The sequence below is a fragment of the Thunnus thynnus genome, chromosome 10 (assembly GCF_963924715.1).
Source record: "Thunnus thynnus chromosome 10, fThuThy2.1, whole genome shotgun sequence".
Lineage (NCBI taxonomy): Eukaryota > Metazoa > Chordata > Actinopteri > Scombriformes > Scombridae > Thunnus > Thunnus thynnus.
In genome coordinates, this window is record NC_089526.1 from 12,492,750 (window position 1) to 12,510,805 (window position 18,056).

Sequence of the window (18,056 nt, forward strand, 5' to 3'; positions counted from 1 at the left end):
ACAGAAAAACCAATGCAAAATATTTATTAATTATATACCCAAGATCCTATTTGATATTATACATTATTCTGTTATGATATATTATGATATATAAGGGCCTAAATATCAGTATTACTTCTGTGTTGACCACTTTTTGCACTTAATGTTTGGGTGTATGTTTAATGTATTTGTTGTCTTATGATATGATTCAGATTTTTAAAAACTCTTCTATTCATTATAGTTAGAATTACCTAAAACTTTGGTAAATACAATCAACTCTGCAAACAACCTATTACCTCAAAAGACTCATGTCAGCTCAATTTTTTTGGAGAGCAAACAAAAACCTGCAGTGGAACAACATGGATAAACAGGAATACAAGTGTAATAGACAAAATAAAGGCACTGTAGTTATGTTAATTACTGTGAGAAAATATAAACTAGCAGAAAAACTTTTCACAGAGAGACACCTGAAGTAGAGACAGACCACATAAAAATACAGTATATCCACAGTCTGGACAATGAGACAAGAAGACATAAACAGTCATGAAACTTACAAAGGAAAGAATCACTGAGAACAAGATGTGTTTCCTTTTAAAATGTGACAAATATAATAATATAAAATATATTAGAATATAATTCTGTGCCAATTTTGGCATATTTACTAGCACAACATGTGGATGTATATTGTAAACTGAGTGAATCAGTAAAAACATCCTTCTGAATGTGCCAAATAAAGGTGAATAGAAGTCACTGCTCTGTATTTAATCCTCTGTAATGATTATTACACCTGTTTTTTGGGTTGTTGTTTTTTTACCTTTTTCTTATTGCCTTTACTGTCAATTATTTTGATTTAACAGTATAGCTTTTTCTTTTCCCCAATAATAACTACATGAAATTTGCCTGTTTTTTTAATTAACCCATGTATTTAGTATCATTAGTAAAGTTATTATTTGAACTAATTCTTCACTTTAACATATTCACAATGTTATTGCATAACATGATATGACATGCACTGAGTTAAAATCAAAGGGGGAGAAGGAGAAATAATTCATACTGTATGTACATTTTACAATAGTTGTGAAACTGCCTTCCTTACTGTTTTCCTTTGTGAAGGCTAGAGCCTGACAGCAAGTCAGCCTGTGAGAGAGGCTCCACCTGGCACTGCGTCAGGGCCCGAGTCAAGGCCAGGATGACAGGAAGACATGCAGGCATTACATAATCAAAGATCAATCAATCTATGTCATATGGATAGTCATTTTTATATAAATGCATATATTTGCTACACTGAATTTTAAAATGTGTTTGAATGTGTTTTTTAATCATTGTCCATTATTTACAATTACATTTAATGTTACTCTAAAAAGATTAACAAACAATAGAATTTAAACCATGTCAGTCATCAGTGCCTGACACATCACCACCCATCAGCAAAAAAAAGTTTGCTTTTCCCAGAATACCCACAATCATTTTTCCAGGATTCTGATTGGTGAAAAACAACTTTGGGAGGTGTGTTCAGCACAGAAACAGGAGAGCTGCCTTTCCATATAAACCGGGGCTCCAGGTGAAGTCCTCTCATCGACAAGATCACACAGCAACCATGAGGTCTCTGGTCTTCGTTCTGCTCATCGGAGCTGCTTGTAAGCATATATCTCTCCCAGTCATTAGCCCTAATCACTGAATTATAAAAACTTTCACTTGGCCACTAACTGTTTGGCTCCCTGTGTGTTTTCAGTTGCCACAGAGGACGACAAGATCGTCGGAGGGTATGAGTGCCAGGCCCACTCCCAGCCCCATCAGGTGTCTCTGAACTCTGGCTACCACTTCTGTGGTGGCTCCCTGGTCAACGAGAACTGGGTTGTGTCTGCTGCTCACTGCTACAAGTCGTAAGCACATTCTTCATGTTTTTCCAGCATAATAGGTATTATCCAAGTGATATACAAATGTATATGTACTAGTCATTTTTCTGTGTTTTTGCACTTATCCTTTGTTTATTGTCTTTTTCCAGCCGTATTCAGGTGCGTCTTGGAGAGCACCACATCAGGGTCAATGAGGGAACCGAGCAGTTCATCAGCTCCTCCCGTGTCATCCGCAACCCCAACTACAACGCCTACACCATCGACAATGACATCATGCTGATCAAGCTGAGCGAGCCCGCCACCCTCAACGAGTTTGTGCAGCCTGTGGCTCTGCCCACCAGCTGCGCCCCCGCTGGCACCATGTGTCTTGTCTCTGGCTGGGGCAACACCATGAGCTCCGGTGAGTATCATCTGCATTTGAACAGCTAAGAGTTACGGAATGTTTCAGAGCAACATTTGTGTTTTTTTAATTGTTTTTCACCCATACTTTCTTTTAAACATTGCAGTTGATGACGGTGACAAACTGCAGTGCCTGGACCTCCCCATCCTCCCCCAAACCGACTGTGACAATGCCTACCCTGGCATGATCACTGATGCCATGTTCTGTGCTGGATTCCTGGAGGGCGGCAAGGATTCCTGCCAGGTACGTAACAAAAGGAATCTGCAAAGGGCCTAGATCTAGACCTGTGCTTCTGGGTTGAAAAATCAAGAATATTGGTATTTCAATATAAGAATATTTGTTATTTTTAGTATTGAAATACATTGGAATAATTTATTCTTTCACTCTGTTCACTGTTCATATTCTCTCTTTCAGGGTGACTCTGGTGGCCCCGTTGTGTGCAACGGTGAGCTGCAGGGTGTCGTGTCCTGGGGATACGGATGTGCTGAGAGGGACCACCCTGGTGTCTACTGCAGGGTATAGCTAAAATATCTCTTCATAATAAATTAAATCACTATTTCAACTGAACTTTCACATTTTGCATGTCCAGTTAACATTCAACATATATGCTGCTGGCTGCCTGTTTTAACTTACCTCTTTCTGTCTCCATTCCCAGGTGTGCCTCTTCAACCAGTGGCTGGAGGAGACCATGGCCAGCAATTAAATCTGATCATGTGACCATCATCTTATTCTGCTGCCTCTCTTCCATTATTCTAACTCCAGTAATGTTGTAGTTTTGAACAATGTGCAGCCATTTCTCATCTGCATCAATAAAGTCATACACCTGACTTGCATACAATTGTTCTTTCCATTTTTTTAGCCTTTGTCTTCCTACATCGTGGTATTCTCATCACAGCACTATAAAACTTAGCCTTGATTTTTCACTAAGGTTTTAAAACAGTTCACTGTCCTTCATGATACATTACAAACAAGGCAATCACTGCTTATCTTATCCTGCTTATCCTATGTCTACTGTTTATACTGTATTTTGAAATCCAAACTGGTAAAATGACAAACTTTGTCATTGCAAAATTCTACTCAATCTATTCAAAATCTATTCAAAGAAGAATAATTTGTCCAGCAACAAATAAAAATGCAATCAGAGAAAGTGCATTTATCATTAGTTACATTAATTAGAGGTACATGTGTATGTGACCTTAATGTTTATAATACTGCAGCTTGTGTTAAAATGGGCTCAAAAGCCTTGTGTAAACAGAAATACCAATGCAAAATATTTATTAATTACATACCCAAGATCCTATTTGATATTATACATTATTCAGTTATGATATATTATGATATATAAGGGCCTAAATATCAGTATTACTTCTGTGTTGACCACTTTTTGCACTTAATGTTTGGGTGTATGTTTAATGTATTTGTTGTCTTATGATATGATTCAGATTTTTAAAAACTCTTCTATTCATTATAGTTAGAATTACCTAAAACTTTGGTAAATACAATCAACTCTGCAAACAACCTATTACCTCAAAAGACTCATGTCAGCTCAATTTTTTTGGAGAGCAAACAAAAACCTGCAGTGGAACAACATGGATAAACAGGAATATAAGTGTAATAGACAAAATAAAGGCACTGTAGTTATGTTAATAACTGTGAGAAAATATAAACTAGCAGAAAAACTTTTCACAGAGAGACACCTGAAGTAGAGACAGACCACATAAAAATACAGTATATCCACAGTCTGGACAATGAGACAAGAAGACATAAACAGTCCTGGAAACTTACAGAGGAAAGAATCACTGAGAACAAGATGTGCTTCCTTTTAAAATGTGACAAATATAAGTAATAATATAAAATATATTAGAATATAATTCTGTGCCAATTTTGGCATATTTACTGGCACAACATGTGGATGTATATTGTAAACTGAGTGAATCAGTAAAAACATCCTTCTGAATGTGCCAAATAAAGGTGAATAGAAGTCACTGCTCTGTATTTAATCCTCTGTAATGATTATTACACCTGTTTTTTGGGTTTGTTTGTTTTTTTTACCTTTTTCTTATTGCCTTTACTGTCAATTATTTTGATTTAACAGTATAGCTTTTTCTTTTCCCCAATAATAACTACATGAAATTTGCCTGTTTTTTTAATTAACCCATGTATTTAGTATCATTAGTAAAGTATGATTTGAACTAATTCTTCACTTTAACATATTCACAATGTTATTGCATAACATGATATGACATGCACTGAGTTAAAATCAAAGGGGGAGAAGGAGAAATAATTCATACTGTATGTACATTTTACAATAGTTGTGAAACTGCCTTCCTTACTGTTTTCCTTTGTGAAGGCTAGAGCCTGACAGCAAGTCAGCCTGTGAGAGAGGCTCCACCTGGCACTGCGTCAGGGCCCGAGTCAAGGCCAGGATGACAGGAAGACATGCAGGCATTACATAATCAAAGATCAATCAATCTATGTCATATGGATAGTCATTTTTATATAAATGCATATATTTGCTACACTGAATTTTAAAATGTGTTTGAATGTGTTTTTTAATCATTGTCCATTATTTACAATTACATTTAATGTTACTCTAAAAAGATTAACAAACAATAGAATTTAAACCATGTCAGTCATCAGTGCCTGACACATCACCACCCATCAGCAAAAAAAAGTTTGCTTTTCCCAGAATACCCACAATCATTTTTCCAGGATTCTGATTGGTGAAAAACAACTTTGGGAGGTGTGTTCAGCACGGAAACAGGAGAGCTGCCTTTCCATATAAACCGGGGCTCCAGGTGAAGTCCTCTCATCGACAAGATCACACAGCAACCATGAGGTCTCTGGTCTTCGTTCTGCTCATCGGAGCTGCTTGTAAGCATATATCTCTCCCAGTCATTAGCCCTAATCACTGAATTATAAAAACTTTCACTTGGCCACTAACTGTTTGGCTCCCTGTGTGTTTTCAGTTGCCACAGAGGACGACAAGATCGTCGGAGGGTATGAGTGCCAGGCCCACTCCCAGCCCCATCAGGTGTCTCTGAACTCTGGCTACCACTTCTGTGGTGGCTCCCTGGTCAACGAGAACTGGGTTGTGTCTGCTGCTCACTGCTACAAGTCGTAAGCACATTCTTCATGTTTTTCCAGCATAATAGGTATTATCCAAGTGATATACAAATGTATATGTACTAGTCATTTTTCTGTGTTTTTGCACTTATCCTTTGTTTATTGTCTTTTTCCAGCCGTATTCAGGTGCGTCTTGGAGAGCACCACATCAGGGTCAATGAGGGAACCGAGCAGTTCATCAGCTCCTCCCGTGTCATCCGCAACCCCAACTACAACGCCTACACCATCGACAATGACATCATGCTGATCAAGCTGAGCGAGCCCGCCACCCTCAACGAGTTTGTGCAGCCTGTGGCTCTGCCCACCAGCTGCGCCCCCGCTGGCACCATGTGTCTTGTCTCTGGCTGGGGCAACACCATGAGCTCCGGTGAGTATCATCTGCATTTGAACAGCTAAGAGTTACGGAATGTTTCAGAGCAACATTTGTGTTTTTTTAATTGTTTTTCACCCATACTTTCTTTTAAACATTGCAGTTGATGACGGTGACAAACTGCAGTGCCTGGACCTCCCCATCCTCCCCCAAACCGACTGTGACAATGCCTACCCTGGCATGATCACTGATGCCATGTTCTGTGCTGGATTCCTGGAGGGCGGCAAGGATTCCTGCCAGGTACGTAACAAAAGGAATCTGCAAAGGGCCTAGATCTAGACCTGTGCTTCTGGGTTGAAAAATCAAGAATATTGGTATTTCAATATAAGAATATTTGTTATTTTTAGTATTGAAATACATTGGAATAATTTATTCTTTCACTCTGTTCACTGTTCATATTCTCTCTTTCAGGGTGACTCTGGTGGCCCCGTTGTGTGCAACGGTGAGCTGCAGGGTGTCGTGTCCTGGGGATACGGATGTGCTGAGAGGGACCACCCTGGTGTCTACTGCAGGGTATAGCTAAAATATCTCTTCATAATAAATTAAATCACTATTTCAACTGAACTTTCACATTTTGCATGTCCAGTTAACATTCAACATATATGCTGCTGGCTGCCTGTTTTAACTTACCTCTTTCTGTCTCCATTCCCAGGTGTGCCTCTTCAACCAGTGGCTGGAGGAGACCATGGCCAGCAATTAAATCTGATCATGTGACCATCATCTTATTCTGCTGCCTCTCTTCCATTATTCTAACTCCAGTAATGTTGTAGTTTTGAACAATGTGCAGCCATTTCTCATCTGCATCAATAAAGTCATACACCTGACTTGCATACAATTGTTCTTTCCATTTTTTTAGCCTTTGTCTTCCTACATCGTGGTATTCTCATCACAGCACTATAAAACTTAGCCTTGATTTTTCACTAAGGTTTTAAAACAGTTCACTGCCCTTCATGATACATTACAAACAAGGCAATCACTGCTTATCTTATCCTGCTTATCCTATGTCTACTGTTTATACTGTATTTTGAAATCCAAACTGGTAAAATGACAAACTTTGTCATTGCAAAATTCTACTCAATCTATTCAAAATCTATTCAAAGAAGAATAATTTGTCCAGCAACAAATAAAAATGCAATCAGAGAAAGTGCATTTATCATTAGTTACATTAATTAGAGGTACATGTGTATGTGACCTTAATGTTTATAATACTGCAGCTTGTGTTAAAATGGGCTCAAAAGCCTTGTGTAAACAGAAATACCAATGCAAAATATTTATTAATTACATACCCAAGATCCTATTTGATATTATACATTATTCAGTTATGATATATTATGATATATAAGGGCCTAAATATCAGTATTACTTCTGTGTTGACCACTTTTTGCACTTAATGTTTGGGTGTATGTTTAATGTATTTGTTGTCTTATGATATGATTCAGATTTTTAAAAACTCTTCTATTCATTATAGTTAGAATTACCTAAAACTTTGGTAAATACAATCAACTCTGCAAACAACCTATTACCTCAAAAGACTCATGTCAGCTCAATTTTTTTGGAGAGCAAACAAAAACCTGCAGTGGAACAACATGGATAAACAGGAATATAAGTGTAATAGACAAAATAAAGGCACTGTAGTTATGTTAATTACTGTGAGAAAATATAAACTAGCAGAAAATCTTTTCACAGAGAGACACCTGAAGTAGAGACAGACCCCATAAAAATACAGTATATCCACAGTCTGGACAATGAGACAAGAAGACATAAACAGTCCTGGAAACTTACAGAGGAAAGAATCACTGAGAACAAGATGTGCTTCCTTTTAAAATGTGACAAATATAAGTAATAATATAAAATATATTAGAATATAATTCTGTGCCAATTTTGGCATATTTACTGGCACAACATGTGGATGTATATTGTAAACTGAGTGAATCAGTAAAAACATCCTTCTGAATGTGCCAAATAAAGGTGAATAGAAGTCACTGCTCTGTATTTAATCCTCTGTAATGATTATTACACCTGTTTTTTGGGTTTGTTTGTTTTTTTTACCTTTTTCTTATTGCCTTTACTGTCAATTATTTTGACTTAACAGTATAGCTTTTTTTCTTTTCCCCAATAATAATTACATGAAATTTGTCTGTTTTTTAAATTAACCCATGTTTTTACTATCATTAGTAAAGTTATTATTTGAACTAATTCTTCACTTTAACATATTCACAATGTTATTGCATAACATGATATGACATGCATTGAGTTCAAATCAAAGGGGGAGAAGGAGAAATAATTCATACTGTATGTACATTTTACAGTAGTTGTGAAACTACGTTCCTTACTGTTTTCCTTTGTGAAGGCTAGAGCCTGACAGCAAGTCAGCCTGTGAGAGAGGCTCCACCTGGCACTGCGTCAGGGCCCGAGTCAAGGCCAGGATGACAGGAAGACATGCAGGCATTACATAATCAAAGATCAATCAATCTATGTCATATGGATAGTCATTTTTATATGAATGCATATATTTGCTACACTGAATTTTAAAATGCATTTAAATGTGTTTTTTTAATCAGTGTCCATTATTTACAATTACATTTAATGTCACTCTAAAAAGATTAACAAACAATAGAATTTAAACCATGTCAGTCATCAGTGCCTGACACATCACCACCCATCAGCAAAAAAAAGTTTGCTTTTCCCAGAATACCCACAATCATTTTTCCAGGATTCTGATTGGTGAAAAACAACTTTGGGAGGTGTGTTCAGCACGGAAACAGGAGAGCTGCCTTTCCATATAAACCGGGGCTCCAGGTGAAGTCCTCTCATCGACAAGATCACACAGCAACCATGAGGTCTCTGGTCTTCGTTCTGCTCATCGGAGCTGCTTGTAAGCATATATCTCTCCCAGTCATTAGCTCTAATCACTGAATTATAAAAACTTTCACTTGGCCACTAACTATTTGGCTCCCTGTGTGTTTTCAGTTGCCACGGAGGACGACAAGATCGTCGGAGGGTATGAGTGCCAGGCCCACTCCCAGCCCCATCAGGTGTCTCTGAACTCTGGCTACCACTTCTGTGGTGGCTCCCTGGTCAACGAGAACTGGGTTGTGTCTGCTGCTCACTGCTACAAGTCGTAAGCACATTCTTAATGTTTTTCCAGCATAATTGGTATTATCCAAGTGATATACAAATGTATATGTACTAGTCATTTTTCTGTGTTTTTGCACTTATCCTTTGTTTATTGTCTTTTTCCAGTCGTATTCAGGTGCGTCTTGGAGAGCACCACATCAGGGTCAATGAGGGAACCGAGCAGTTCATCAGCTCCTCCCGTGTCATCCGCAACCCCAACTACAACCCCTACACCATCGACAATGACATCATGCTGATCAAGCTGAGCGAGCCCGCCACCCTCAACGAGTTTGTGCAGCCTGTGTCTCTGCCCACCAGCTGCGCCCCCGCTGGCACCATGTGTCTTGTCTCTGGCTGGGGCAACACCATGAGCTCCGGTGAGTATCATCTGCATTTGAACAGCTAGGACTTACAGAATGTTTCAGAGCAACATTTGTGTTTTTTTAATTGTTTTTCACCCATACTTTCTTTTAAACATTGCAGTTGATGACGGTGACAAGCTGCAGTGCCTGGACCTCCCCATCCTCCCCCAAACCGACTGTGACAATGCCTACCCTGGCATGATCACTGATGCCATGTTCTGTGCTGGATTCCTGGAGGGCGGCAAGGATTCCTGCCAGGTACGTAACAAAAGGAATCTGCAAAGGGCCTAGCTCTAGACCTGTGCTTCTGGGTTGAAAAATCAAGAATATTGGTATTTCAATATAAGAATATTTTTTATTTTTAGTATTGAAATACATTGGAATAATTTATTCTTTCACTCTGTTCACTGTTCATATTCTCTATTTCAGGGTGACTCTGGTGGCCCCGTTGTGTGCAACGGTGAGCTGCAGGGTGTCGTGTCCTGGGGATACGGATGTGCTGAGAGGGACCACCCTGGTGTTTACTGCAGGGTATAGCTAAAATATCTCTTCATAATAAATTAAATCACTATTTCAACTGAACTTTCACATTTTGCATGTCCAGTTAACATTCAACATATATGCTGCTGGCTGCCTGTTTTAACTAACCTCTTTCTGTCTCCATTCCCAGGTGTGCCTCTTCAACCAGTGGCTGGAGGAGACCATGGCCAGCAATTAAATCTGATCATGTGACCATCATCTTATTCTGCTGCCTTTCTTCCATTATTCTAACTCCAGTAATGTTGTAGTTTTGAACAATGTGCAGCCATTTCTCATCTGCATCAATAAAGTCATACACCTGACTTGCATACAATTGTTCTTTCCATTTTTTTAGCCTTTGTCTTCCTACATCGTGGTATTCTCATCACAGCACTATAAAACTTAGCCTTGATTTTTCACTAAGGTTTTAAAACAGTTCACTGCCCTTCATGATACATTCCAAACAAGGCAATCACTGCTTATCTTATCCTGCTTATCCTATGTCTACTGTTTATACTGTATTTTGACATCCAAATTGGTAAAATGACAAACTTTGACATTGCAAAATTCTATTCAATCTATTCAAAATCTATTCAAAGAAAAATAATTTGTCCAGCAACAAATAAACAGGCAGTCATAGAAAGTGCATTTATCATTAGTTACATAAATTAGAAGTACATGTGTATGTGACCTTAATGTTTATAATACTGCAGCTTGTGTTAAAATGGGCTCAAAAGCCTTGTGTAAACAGAAATACCAATGCAAAATATTTATTAATTACATACCCAAGATCCTATTTGATATTATACATTATTCTGTTATGATATATTATGATATATAAGGGCCTAAATATCAGTATTACTTCTGTGTTGACCACTTTTTGCACTTAATGTTTGGGTGTATGTTTAATGTATTTGTTGTCTTATGATATGATTCAGATTTTTAAAAACTCTTCTATTCATTATAGTTAGAATTACCTAAAACTTTGGCAAATACAATCAACTCTGCAAATAACCTATTACCTCAAAAGACTCATGTCAGCTCAATTTTTTGGAGAGCAAATAAAAACCTGCAGTGGAACAACACGGATAAACAGGAATACAAGTGTAATAGACAAAATAAAGTCACTGTAGTTATGTTAATTACTGTGAAAAAATATAAACTAGCAGAAAATCTTTTCACAGAGAGACACCTGAAGTAGAGACAGACCACATAAAAATACAGCATATCCACAGTCTGGACAATGAGACAAGAAGACATAAACAGTCATGAAACTTACAGAGGAAAGAATCACTGAGAACAAGATGTGCTTCCTTTTAAAATGTGACAAATATTATTATATTAGAATATAATTCTTTGGAAATTTTGATGTGGTGGCATATTTACTGGCACAACATGTGGATGTATATTATACACTGAGTGAATCAGTAAAAACATCCTTCTGAATGTGCCAAATAAAGGTGAATAGAAGTCACTGCTCTGTATTTAATCCCCTGTAATGATTATTACAACCGATTTTTTTTTCTTTTTTAATACCTTTAATGTAAATTATTTTGAATTAACAGTATAGTTTTTTCTTTTCCCTAATAATAATTATGTGAAATTTGCCTGATTTTTTTTAAATTAACTAGTGTATTTATTATCATTTGTGTAGTATTATTTGAACTAATTCTTCACTTTAACATATTCACAATGTTATTGCATGACATGATATGACATGCACTGAGCTAAAATCAAAAGGAGAGAAGGAGAAATCATTCATACTGTATGTATATTTTACAGTAGTTGTGAAACTGCCTTCCTTACTGTTTTCATTTATGAAGGCTATAGCCTGACAGCAAGTCAGCCTGTGAGAGAGGCTCCACCTGGCACTGCGTCAGGGCCCCAGTCAAGGCCAGGATGCTGATTACAATTTGTACTAAACATGCTGCACTGTGCGGAAACCCAGCCACAGCCAGAATGGAACAAACAAAAATAACACACACTGTTTGAATGTGCATTTTTGAGTCAGAACTGTTTTTTTTTTTTCAAGCAGAGTCCATGTAGAATCCAACTATGAAAGTCCTGCTTTGGATAAACTTTTATTACAGTATTATTCCAAGGTTTTGATTGGTCAGCAGCATCTGGGGTGTGTCTTGACAGTTTGCACTGGTTAAAGCAGTCAATAAAAACCCAACATGGCTCTCCTTCTCTTTTGATCTTCCGTCACCTAATCATGAGGTCTCTGGTTTTTGCCCTACTCCTGGGAGCTGTGTGTAAATATGGACCACATGTAGAGAGCACCAACATTCAGAATATATTTATTACGGGATTAGTGCCCTACAGATTACAAATCAATTACATGACCAAAAAAATCTTGAATCTATGAATGACCCCAAAGATGCAAAGGAGATACAAACACTTTTTTATGAAATGAATGAAAGATGTAAGGAATATCTTTTTTCAGTTGCCACAGAGGATGACAAAATTGTTGGAGGGTATGAGTGTACGCCTCATTCTCAGCCCCATCAGGTGTCTCTGAACTCTGGCTACCACTTCTGTGGTGGCTCCCTGGTCAACGAGTACTGGGTGGTGTCTGCTGCCCACTGTTACAAATCGTCAGTATGATTAAAGATTTAAAAACATATCTTCAGTTCTCTGCTTTTCCTCTGCAGCTTCTCCCTCTCAAGTTTGACCTCTCTTTCAGCAAAATGGACATTGTTCTGGGTGATCACAACCGTTGGTTCATGGATGGCAATGAACAGATCATTCCTGCTGCCCGCGTGATCCCGCATCCCAACTATGAGTCCTGGTTCATTAACAATGACATCATGCTGATCAAGTTGAGCAAACCTGCCACTATCAACCAGTACGTCCAACCTGTGGCTCTGCCCACTAGCTGTGCTCCTGCTGGCACTATGTGCAAAGTCTCTGGATGGGGCGTGACCATGAGCTCCTGTGAGTATCAAATACAATCTCAATACAGTGATGCTGTTTTTCACTCTTATATTTGTCAATCTTTCATTTTTCCTTCTGTGTCTGGTTTTGTATCTCCACAGCTGCTGATAGCAACAAGCTACAGTGCCTGGACATCCCCATCCTGTCTGATGAGGACTGTGACAACTCCTACCCTGGCATGATCACCGAGGCCATGTTCTGTGCTGGATACCTGGAGGGAGGCAAGGACTCCTGCCAGGTATGTATCTCTACTTTTGCAAAATGCATAAAGCATTTAGTTTAGACTCAGCTCTCTAACATGTGTTAAATTTCATGTCTCTCTCTTTCTCAGGGTGACTCTGGTGGTCCTGTTGTATGTAACAGGGAGCTGCAGGGTGTTGTGTCCTGGGGCTTTGGGTGTGCAGAGAAAAATCACCCCGGTGTCTATGCCAAGGTAAAAATAAGTTTCCTTATCATTGTTGTGTTTTATGACACAGAAAAATACCATACAATTCATATAACCTGATGTGAAATGTGAGTTTACAAATTTTTACCCATGTTTTCCTTTCTCCTGCTTTAGACCTGCATATTCACAGACTGGCTGCACAGTACCATGGCCACTTACTGAGTCTGGTCCAATCATACCTCTGCTGCAGTCGTTTCTATACTGCACAAACCCAATGTAAATGAAACTTTGCTTGTTATAATGGAGATTAAAATGAAATAAAAATATAAGACCTGCATTTTTAGTCTTGGTTTTTATTCCTCTCTGTCTGTCTCTCCATATGATCTGGAAATCTTTATGAGAAAAATAATTAAAATCTTATGTTATTTAAAATTTGTGATGAATATTCCTGTACATGTACAGTCTCATAACATATTGAGGTCATATAGTTATAATCAACAAATAGAAGAAGAAAAAAACAGCACTAAAATGAAGAACTAGTGTTTAAATATGATTTAAGGAATATGCTTTCTTAAGAAACTAGGAAAAGCAGAAACTTTAATGACAGAAAGTGATATTGAGTTTTATTGTAAATTTAATTGAACATGTTTTTTTTAAAAACATAATATGCATATTTTTTTAACATAATCGAGACAAAAAACATCAAAACGATGTGTTCAAGTATCAATTTGGTACACCTAAGCCACTTCATCTATTCTTCTGCAACAACAACAGCAATACTACTACTACTACTACTACTACTACTATTACTACTACTACTACTACTACTACTACTTCTACTACTACTACTACTACTAATAATAATAATAATAATAATAATAATAATAATAAATTGTTATTTCTATGGTTCTTTGTTGTCGTTTTCTTTTTCTGAGTTTAAGCGGAACCTTTAATCTCCCAGTTCCATGACTAAGTCGGACAAATTTTGCCGGTGCACCACCAATGTCATACCCTGCGGACTTCACGCAGACAGCCGACCTCAGGATTTGTTATCACGTGTAAATAATTGTTATTATTCAGCTAGAGGACAGTTTAAGTAAACTCTTCTCCCGTCGGTTGGCAGTTTGTGTGCCGCAGGACAAACTCACCGGACAAAATGCGCCTCACGTTGAACATGTTGATCTCTCACGGCCGTGTGGCCCGGAAGATGGGTCTGGGTCCTCAGTCCCGAATCAACATGCTCCGGAACATCCTTACTGGACTGGTCCGACACGAGAGGATAGAAACCACGCAGGCCCGAGCAGATGAAGTTCGCTTCTACGCCGAAAAGGTGACGACTGATGATGGTGCTATAATAATAATAATGAAACGTGTGCTGGATTAAATGTCTCTGTTCTTCTTTCAGTTAAACTCCAGCATGATTCAATTTAAAATTATTTTTCTCGCTGTGGAATTTGTAACTAAATACATCAATTATAAAACTACAAATTGATATCTCTAATAAAATGGTCATATTTCCATTAATTGTCCAATTTTGTCGATTAGTTCAGTCAGTGTACACTACATGGCCATAAGTATGTGGACACTCAAACATTACACCCTGATGTCACCCAAATTTGAAAGCACTATTTGATTCTGATTTAACCACAGATTTTAAAAAAAGTTGTCTATTTCTGCTTCCTTCAACTAAGAACCATTTCCAGCATTAAAACATTAGTTTAACACAGTGACCTGGAAAAAGTCATTCATGCGCTTATCATCTCTAGATTAGACTACTGTAACTTCCAACTAGTCCAGAATGCAGCAGCTCGGCTTCTTACTGGTTTTAACAGATGACATCACATCACCCCAATCCAGGCGTCTCTCCACTGGTTACCTATTCGATTTAGAATTGATTTTAAGATTTTACTGATCACTTTTATAGCACATTTGGATCTGGCTCCAAGCTACATAACAGATGTGACCCCATATGAGCAGCCTTAGATCTTCAGGTGGGGCCTTCTGGCTGTTCTGAAGTCGAGGTTTAAATCTAAAGGTGACTGTGCTTTTGCCTTCGGCTTTGAAACAACCGGCCTGAGGTGATAAGGCTCGCAAAATCACTGACTTTTAAAACCCATATTTATAGACTTACTTTTATGTGATGTTGTCTTTTTACCACCTTTTTATTATTCTTTTTTTACTGCCTTTTTTCTTTCATTGTCTTTTTGTCTTCTCTCTACTGTGTTTTGGTGTCTTTTGTCTTCTCGTCTGAACTTTATCCCAATTTTGTCTTGCTTTTGTTTTGTTTTGACCTTCTGTTTGGCTTTCTGTTGTTTTATTGTCTTCTGAGTACCCCGCTTTTGTTTTGTCTGTCTTTGTCTTTGTGAAAAACAGCACCAGACCAAAAGTGCAATAAAATATATGGACAGGAGTGTCCGAATATTTCTGGCCATATAGTAGGGCTGAGTGATTTTGAGAAAATACGTAATTTGTGATTTATTTTGACTGATATTGCAATTGTGATCAAGATGTATTATACTGGTTCTCTGTTGAATAGTCTTACTCCCCAAAACATCTTGGCATTAGTTTGCAAAGTGATTGAACCAGTTGTCATAATCTGTCAAGCATATTTTCTTACACATTTCCATAAGATTTTTTTTGTAAATGTGTCCTGAATTGACAAATTGCTCTCAGGCGAATCTTGACTTTCACTAATGAAGGGGAATGTGTGAAGTGTTAGATCAACCCGTTCTCTAAAATAGCTCAGAGGTGCATCTCATGAACCTTCAATTGGCAAGCATGAATAGATAGAGCACAACACAGTGTTCTAATTTCTGACAATGGAAGAACAACAAGGAAATGAACAGTGTCAGCAGCCAGGAAGAGGAAGAAGAGGAGTAAGGCTGTGTGAAGAAGGGTAGGGAGGCAAAACAGAGGAGGAGGTAGAAGAGGCACATTCCAGATGAAATAAGGGCAATGATTGTGGACCGTGGTCTCAATCACGATCTTACAATGGCCGAGGCTGGTCGAAGGGTGCAGCCGAATGTTGGGAGAACCACCGTGTTCTCAGTCACTCAAATGTTTTGTAGACAGAACAAGTATGTAATCCAACAATGTGCACTGTACTGTAATACTGTATACTTACTGTAATGTTTCATACAGTATGTTGACACATATTTCCCCTTTAACAAATATTGCACCTCCTGCCATTTGAAAATTGCAGTAGGCCATATTGCGATTTTGATAAAATTTCAATTAATTGTTCAGCCCTACCATATATAGTTTGAACCATTAAATATTGTGTTATCAACAGCTTCTTCCCCCAGGATGTCAGGATCATTAACACTATAGATCTTCCCACAAGCACACCCAACCCCCCCCCTTACTCTCCCATGAACTTTCACAACAGTAAAATGCTTTGCTGCAAACTCATTGCGCTACCTCATGTTTACCTTTGCCGCTATTTTAAGGCTTTTATTTATTTTTGTGTACTTCTGTGTATTTATATAATTCTTTTACCTTATGCTTCTGAAACTTTCTTAATACATTAGTATATTTTTAGTAATCTTATATTTTTAGTAGTTTAAGTATGCAAGTACTGAGAAATGACGATAAAGAAATCTTGAATCTCTTGAATCTTGAATTATCTGTTTTTCATCGTTGTATAGTAAGTTTATCATTGCCATTAGAATATCCATAAAATATTAGTTATCTAACCTGATGCTGCATGTGTTAGTTGATGATGAAGAATTAATAGAATCAGTATTATCAAAGGAAAACTGAGGTATTCCTGCAGAAAACCTGAGATGTCTTCAAGGACGCTTTAGCATCACCTGACAGCTTCTTGTCCAGCATTATGTACTTACACACATCTTCTTTTGTGAAGAAGGTCCTCTCTCCTTTACACATAATGGTTCTGACTGTATGTGTTTTCTCTTTTTCCCAGCTGATCGACTACGCCAAAAAGGGAGACATGGACGAGAAGGCGATGAAAATGGCCAGCTTTTGGTTGACAGTAAGTATCTGCAGCGCTTATAAAACTTTGTGAAGCAACAAGCTCTGTTGTTCTTGATCTAAACTGGTTGATATTAAGTTGTGGTTTAGTTTGAGTCTTTTTTTTTCCTCTCTTCAGGAAAAGGATCTGGTCCCAAAGCTCTTTAAGGTCCTCGCACCGCGGTTTGAGACCCAGTCAAATGGCTACACACGGATGGCACGCATTCCCAACAGACAGAACTTGGATAAAGCCAAGATGGCCGTCCTGGAGTACAAAGGCAACCCCTTCCCTCCTCTGTATCCTGTGAGAAAAGAGAACGAACTGGCTCTGATCAACCAGCTGCTCAAAGGCTACAGAGAGGAGAAGGCACAACAGTTAGCTACAAAAGTTTAATTAACAGGATCACAGTGATTGATGGTGGTTGGAGGTTGGTGGTTTGGAGCCTGCAGATGCTGCAGATTGTGGCTTAGAGACACTGAAAGAACAGTTCAAAAGCATCAACGGAAGCCAAGAATATTTCTGTGAACAGATATTTGTGGCTGAATGTGTATTAATAAATATTATTTCTCAACAGAAGTCACAGATTTTCACTTTATTTCAGTTTATTTTATATTGAACACTGATAATCCAGGTTTGCCTTCTAGACCAAGGGAGATTTCCTTAAAGGATAGGTTCACAATTTTTCAAGTCTGTTTTCAAACAGTGGTCAGGTGCACTTTCAATGCAAGTGATGTTGGACAAAATCCACAGTTCTCCTTTTGTTCAAAAGTGTATACAAGAGTTTTCTCTTAAGTTAATATGAGGCTTCAGCAGTTAGTTAAGTCTTTTTAGTACAAAATTCCCTCTTTTCCCTCGTGTTTCCCTGGACAATGTTTACTTGTTGAGCTCCAGGGGAAAGAAAAAGGGAATTCTGTAGTAAACAGGCTGTAACTTTGGAAGATATTAACTTGGTCTGATTAGTTTAGTTGGCTTAAGCTTCACATTATCTTCAGATAAACTTCTAAGTATCTTTTTGCATGAAACTAGGACTGT

The 18,056-nt window shown here is 38.0% G+C and overlaps 5 protein-coding genes across 5 annotated transcripts; all 5 read left to right on the forward strand.

The window, feature by feature from the left end:
- Nucleotides 1-1,516: 1,516 nt before the first annotated feature.
- On the forward strand, nt 1,517-3,073 carry LOC137191147 (trypsin-1-like). The gene is made up of 6 exons (XM_067601005.1): nt 1,517-1,616; nt 1,712-1,862; nt 1,985-2,235; nt 2,342-2,478; nt 2,650-2,751; nt 2,891-3,073. The coding sequence occupies exons 1-6, from the start codon at nt 1,577-1,579 to the stop codon at nt 2,936-2,938; spliced, it is 729 nt and encodes a 242-aa protein (XP_067457106.1). The 5' UTR covers nt 1,517-1,576; the 3' UTR covers nt 2,939-3,073.
- Nucleotides 3,074-5,003: 1,930 nt separating this feature from the next.
- Nucleotides 5,004-6,566, forward strand: LOC137191148 (trypsin-1-like). Its single transcript, XM_067601006.1, has 6 exons — nt 5,004-5,109; nt 5,205-5,355; nt 5,478-5,728; nt 5,835-5,971; nt 6,143-6,244; nt 6,384-6,566. Exons 1-6 carry the CDS (start codon nt 5,070-5,072, stop codon nt 6,429-6,431), a joined length of 729 nt encoding a protein of 242 aa, XP_067457107.1. The 5' UTR covers nt 5,004-5,069; the 3' UTR covers nt 6,432-6,566.
- A 1,929-nt stretch (nt 6,567-8,495) lies between these two features.
- LOC137191149 (trypsin-1-like) lies at nt 8,496-10,052 on the forward strand. The gene is made up of 6 exons (XM_067601008.1): nt 8,496-8,606; nt 8,702-8,852; nt 8,975-9,225; nt 9,332-9,468; nt 9,640-9,741; nt 9,881-10,052. Exons 1-6 carry the CDS (start codon nt 8,567-8,569, stop codon nt 9,926-9,928), a joined length of 729 nt encoding a protein of 242 aa, XP_067457109.1. The 5' UTR covers nt 8,496-8,566; the 3' UTR covers nt 9,929-10,052.
- A 1,469-nt stretch (nt 10,053-11,521) lies between these two features.
- Nucleotides 11,522-13,171, forward strand: LOC137190662 (trypsin-1-like). The gene is made up of 5 exons (XM_067600184.1): nt 11,522-11,984; nt 12,176-12,330; nt 12,384-12,666; nt 12,729-12,904; nt 12,998-13,171. Exons 1-5 carry the CDS (start codon nt 11,945-11,947, stop codon nt 13,169-13,171), a joined length of 828 nt encoding a protein of 275 aa, XP_067456285.1. The 5' UTR covers nt 11,522-11,944.
- An 848-nt stretch (nt 13,172-14,019) lies between these two features.
- mrpl17 (mitochondrial ribosomal protein L17) lies at nt 14,020-17,600 on the forward strand. The gene is made up of 3 exons (XM_067601010.1): nt 14,020-14,381; nt 16,977-17,045; nt 17,163-17,600. Exons 1-3 carry the CDS (start codon nt 14,208-14,210, stop codon nt 17,415-17,417), a joined length of 498 nt encoding a protein of 165 aa, XP_067457111.1. The 5' UTR covers nt 14,020-14,207; the 3' UTR covers nt 17,418-17,600.
- The last annotated feature ends 456 nt before the right edge of the window (nt 17,601-18,056 follow it).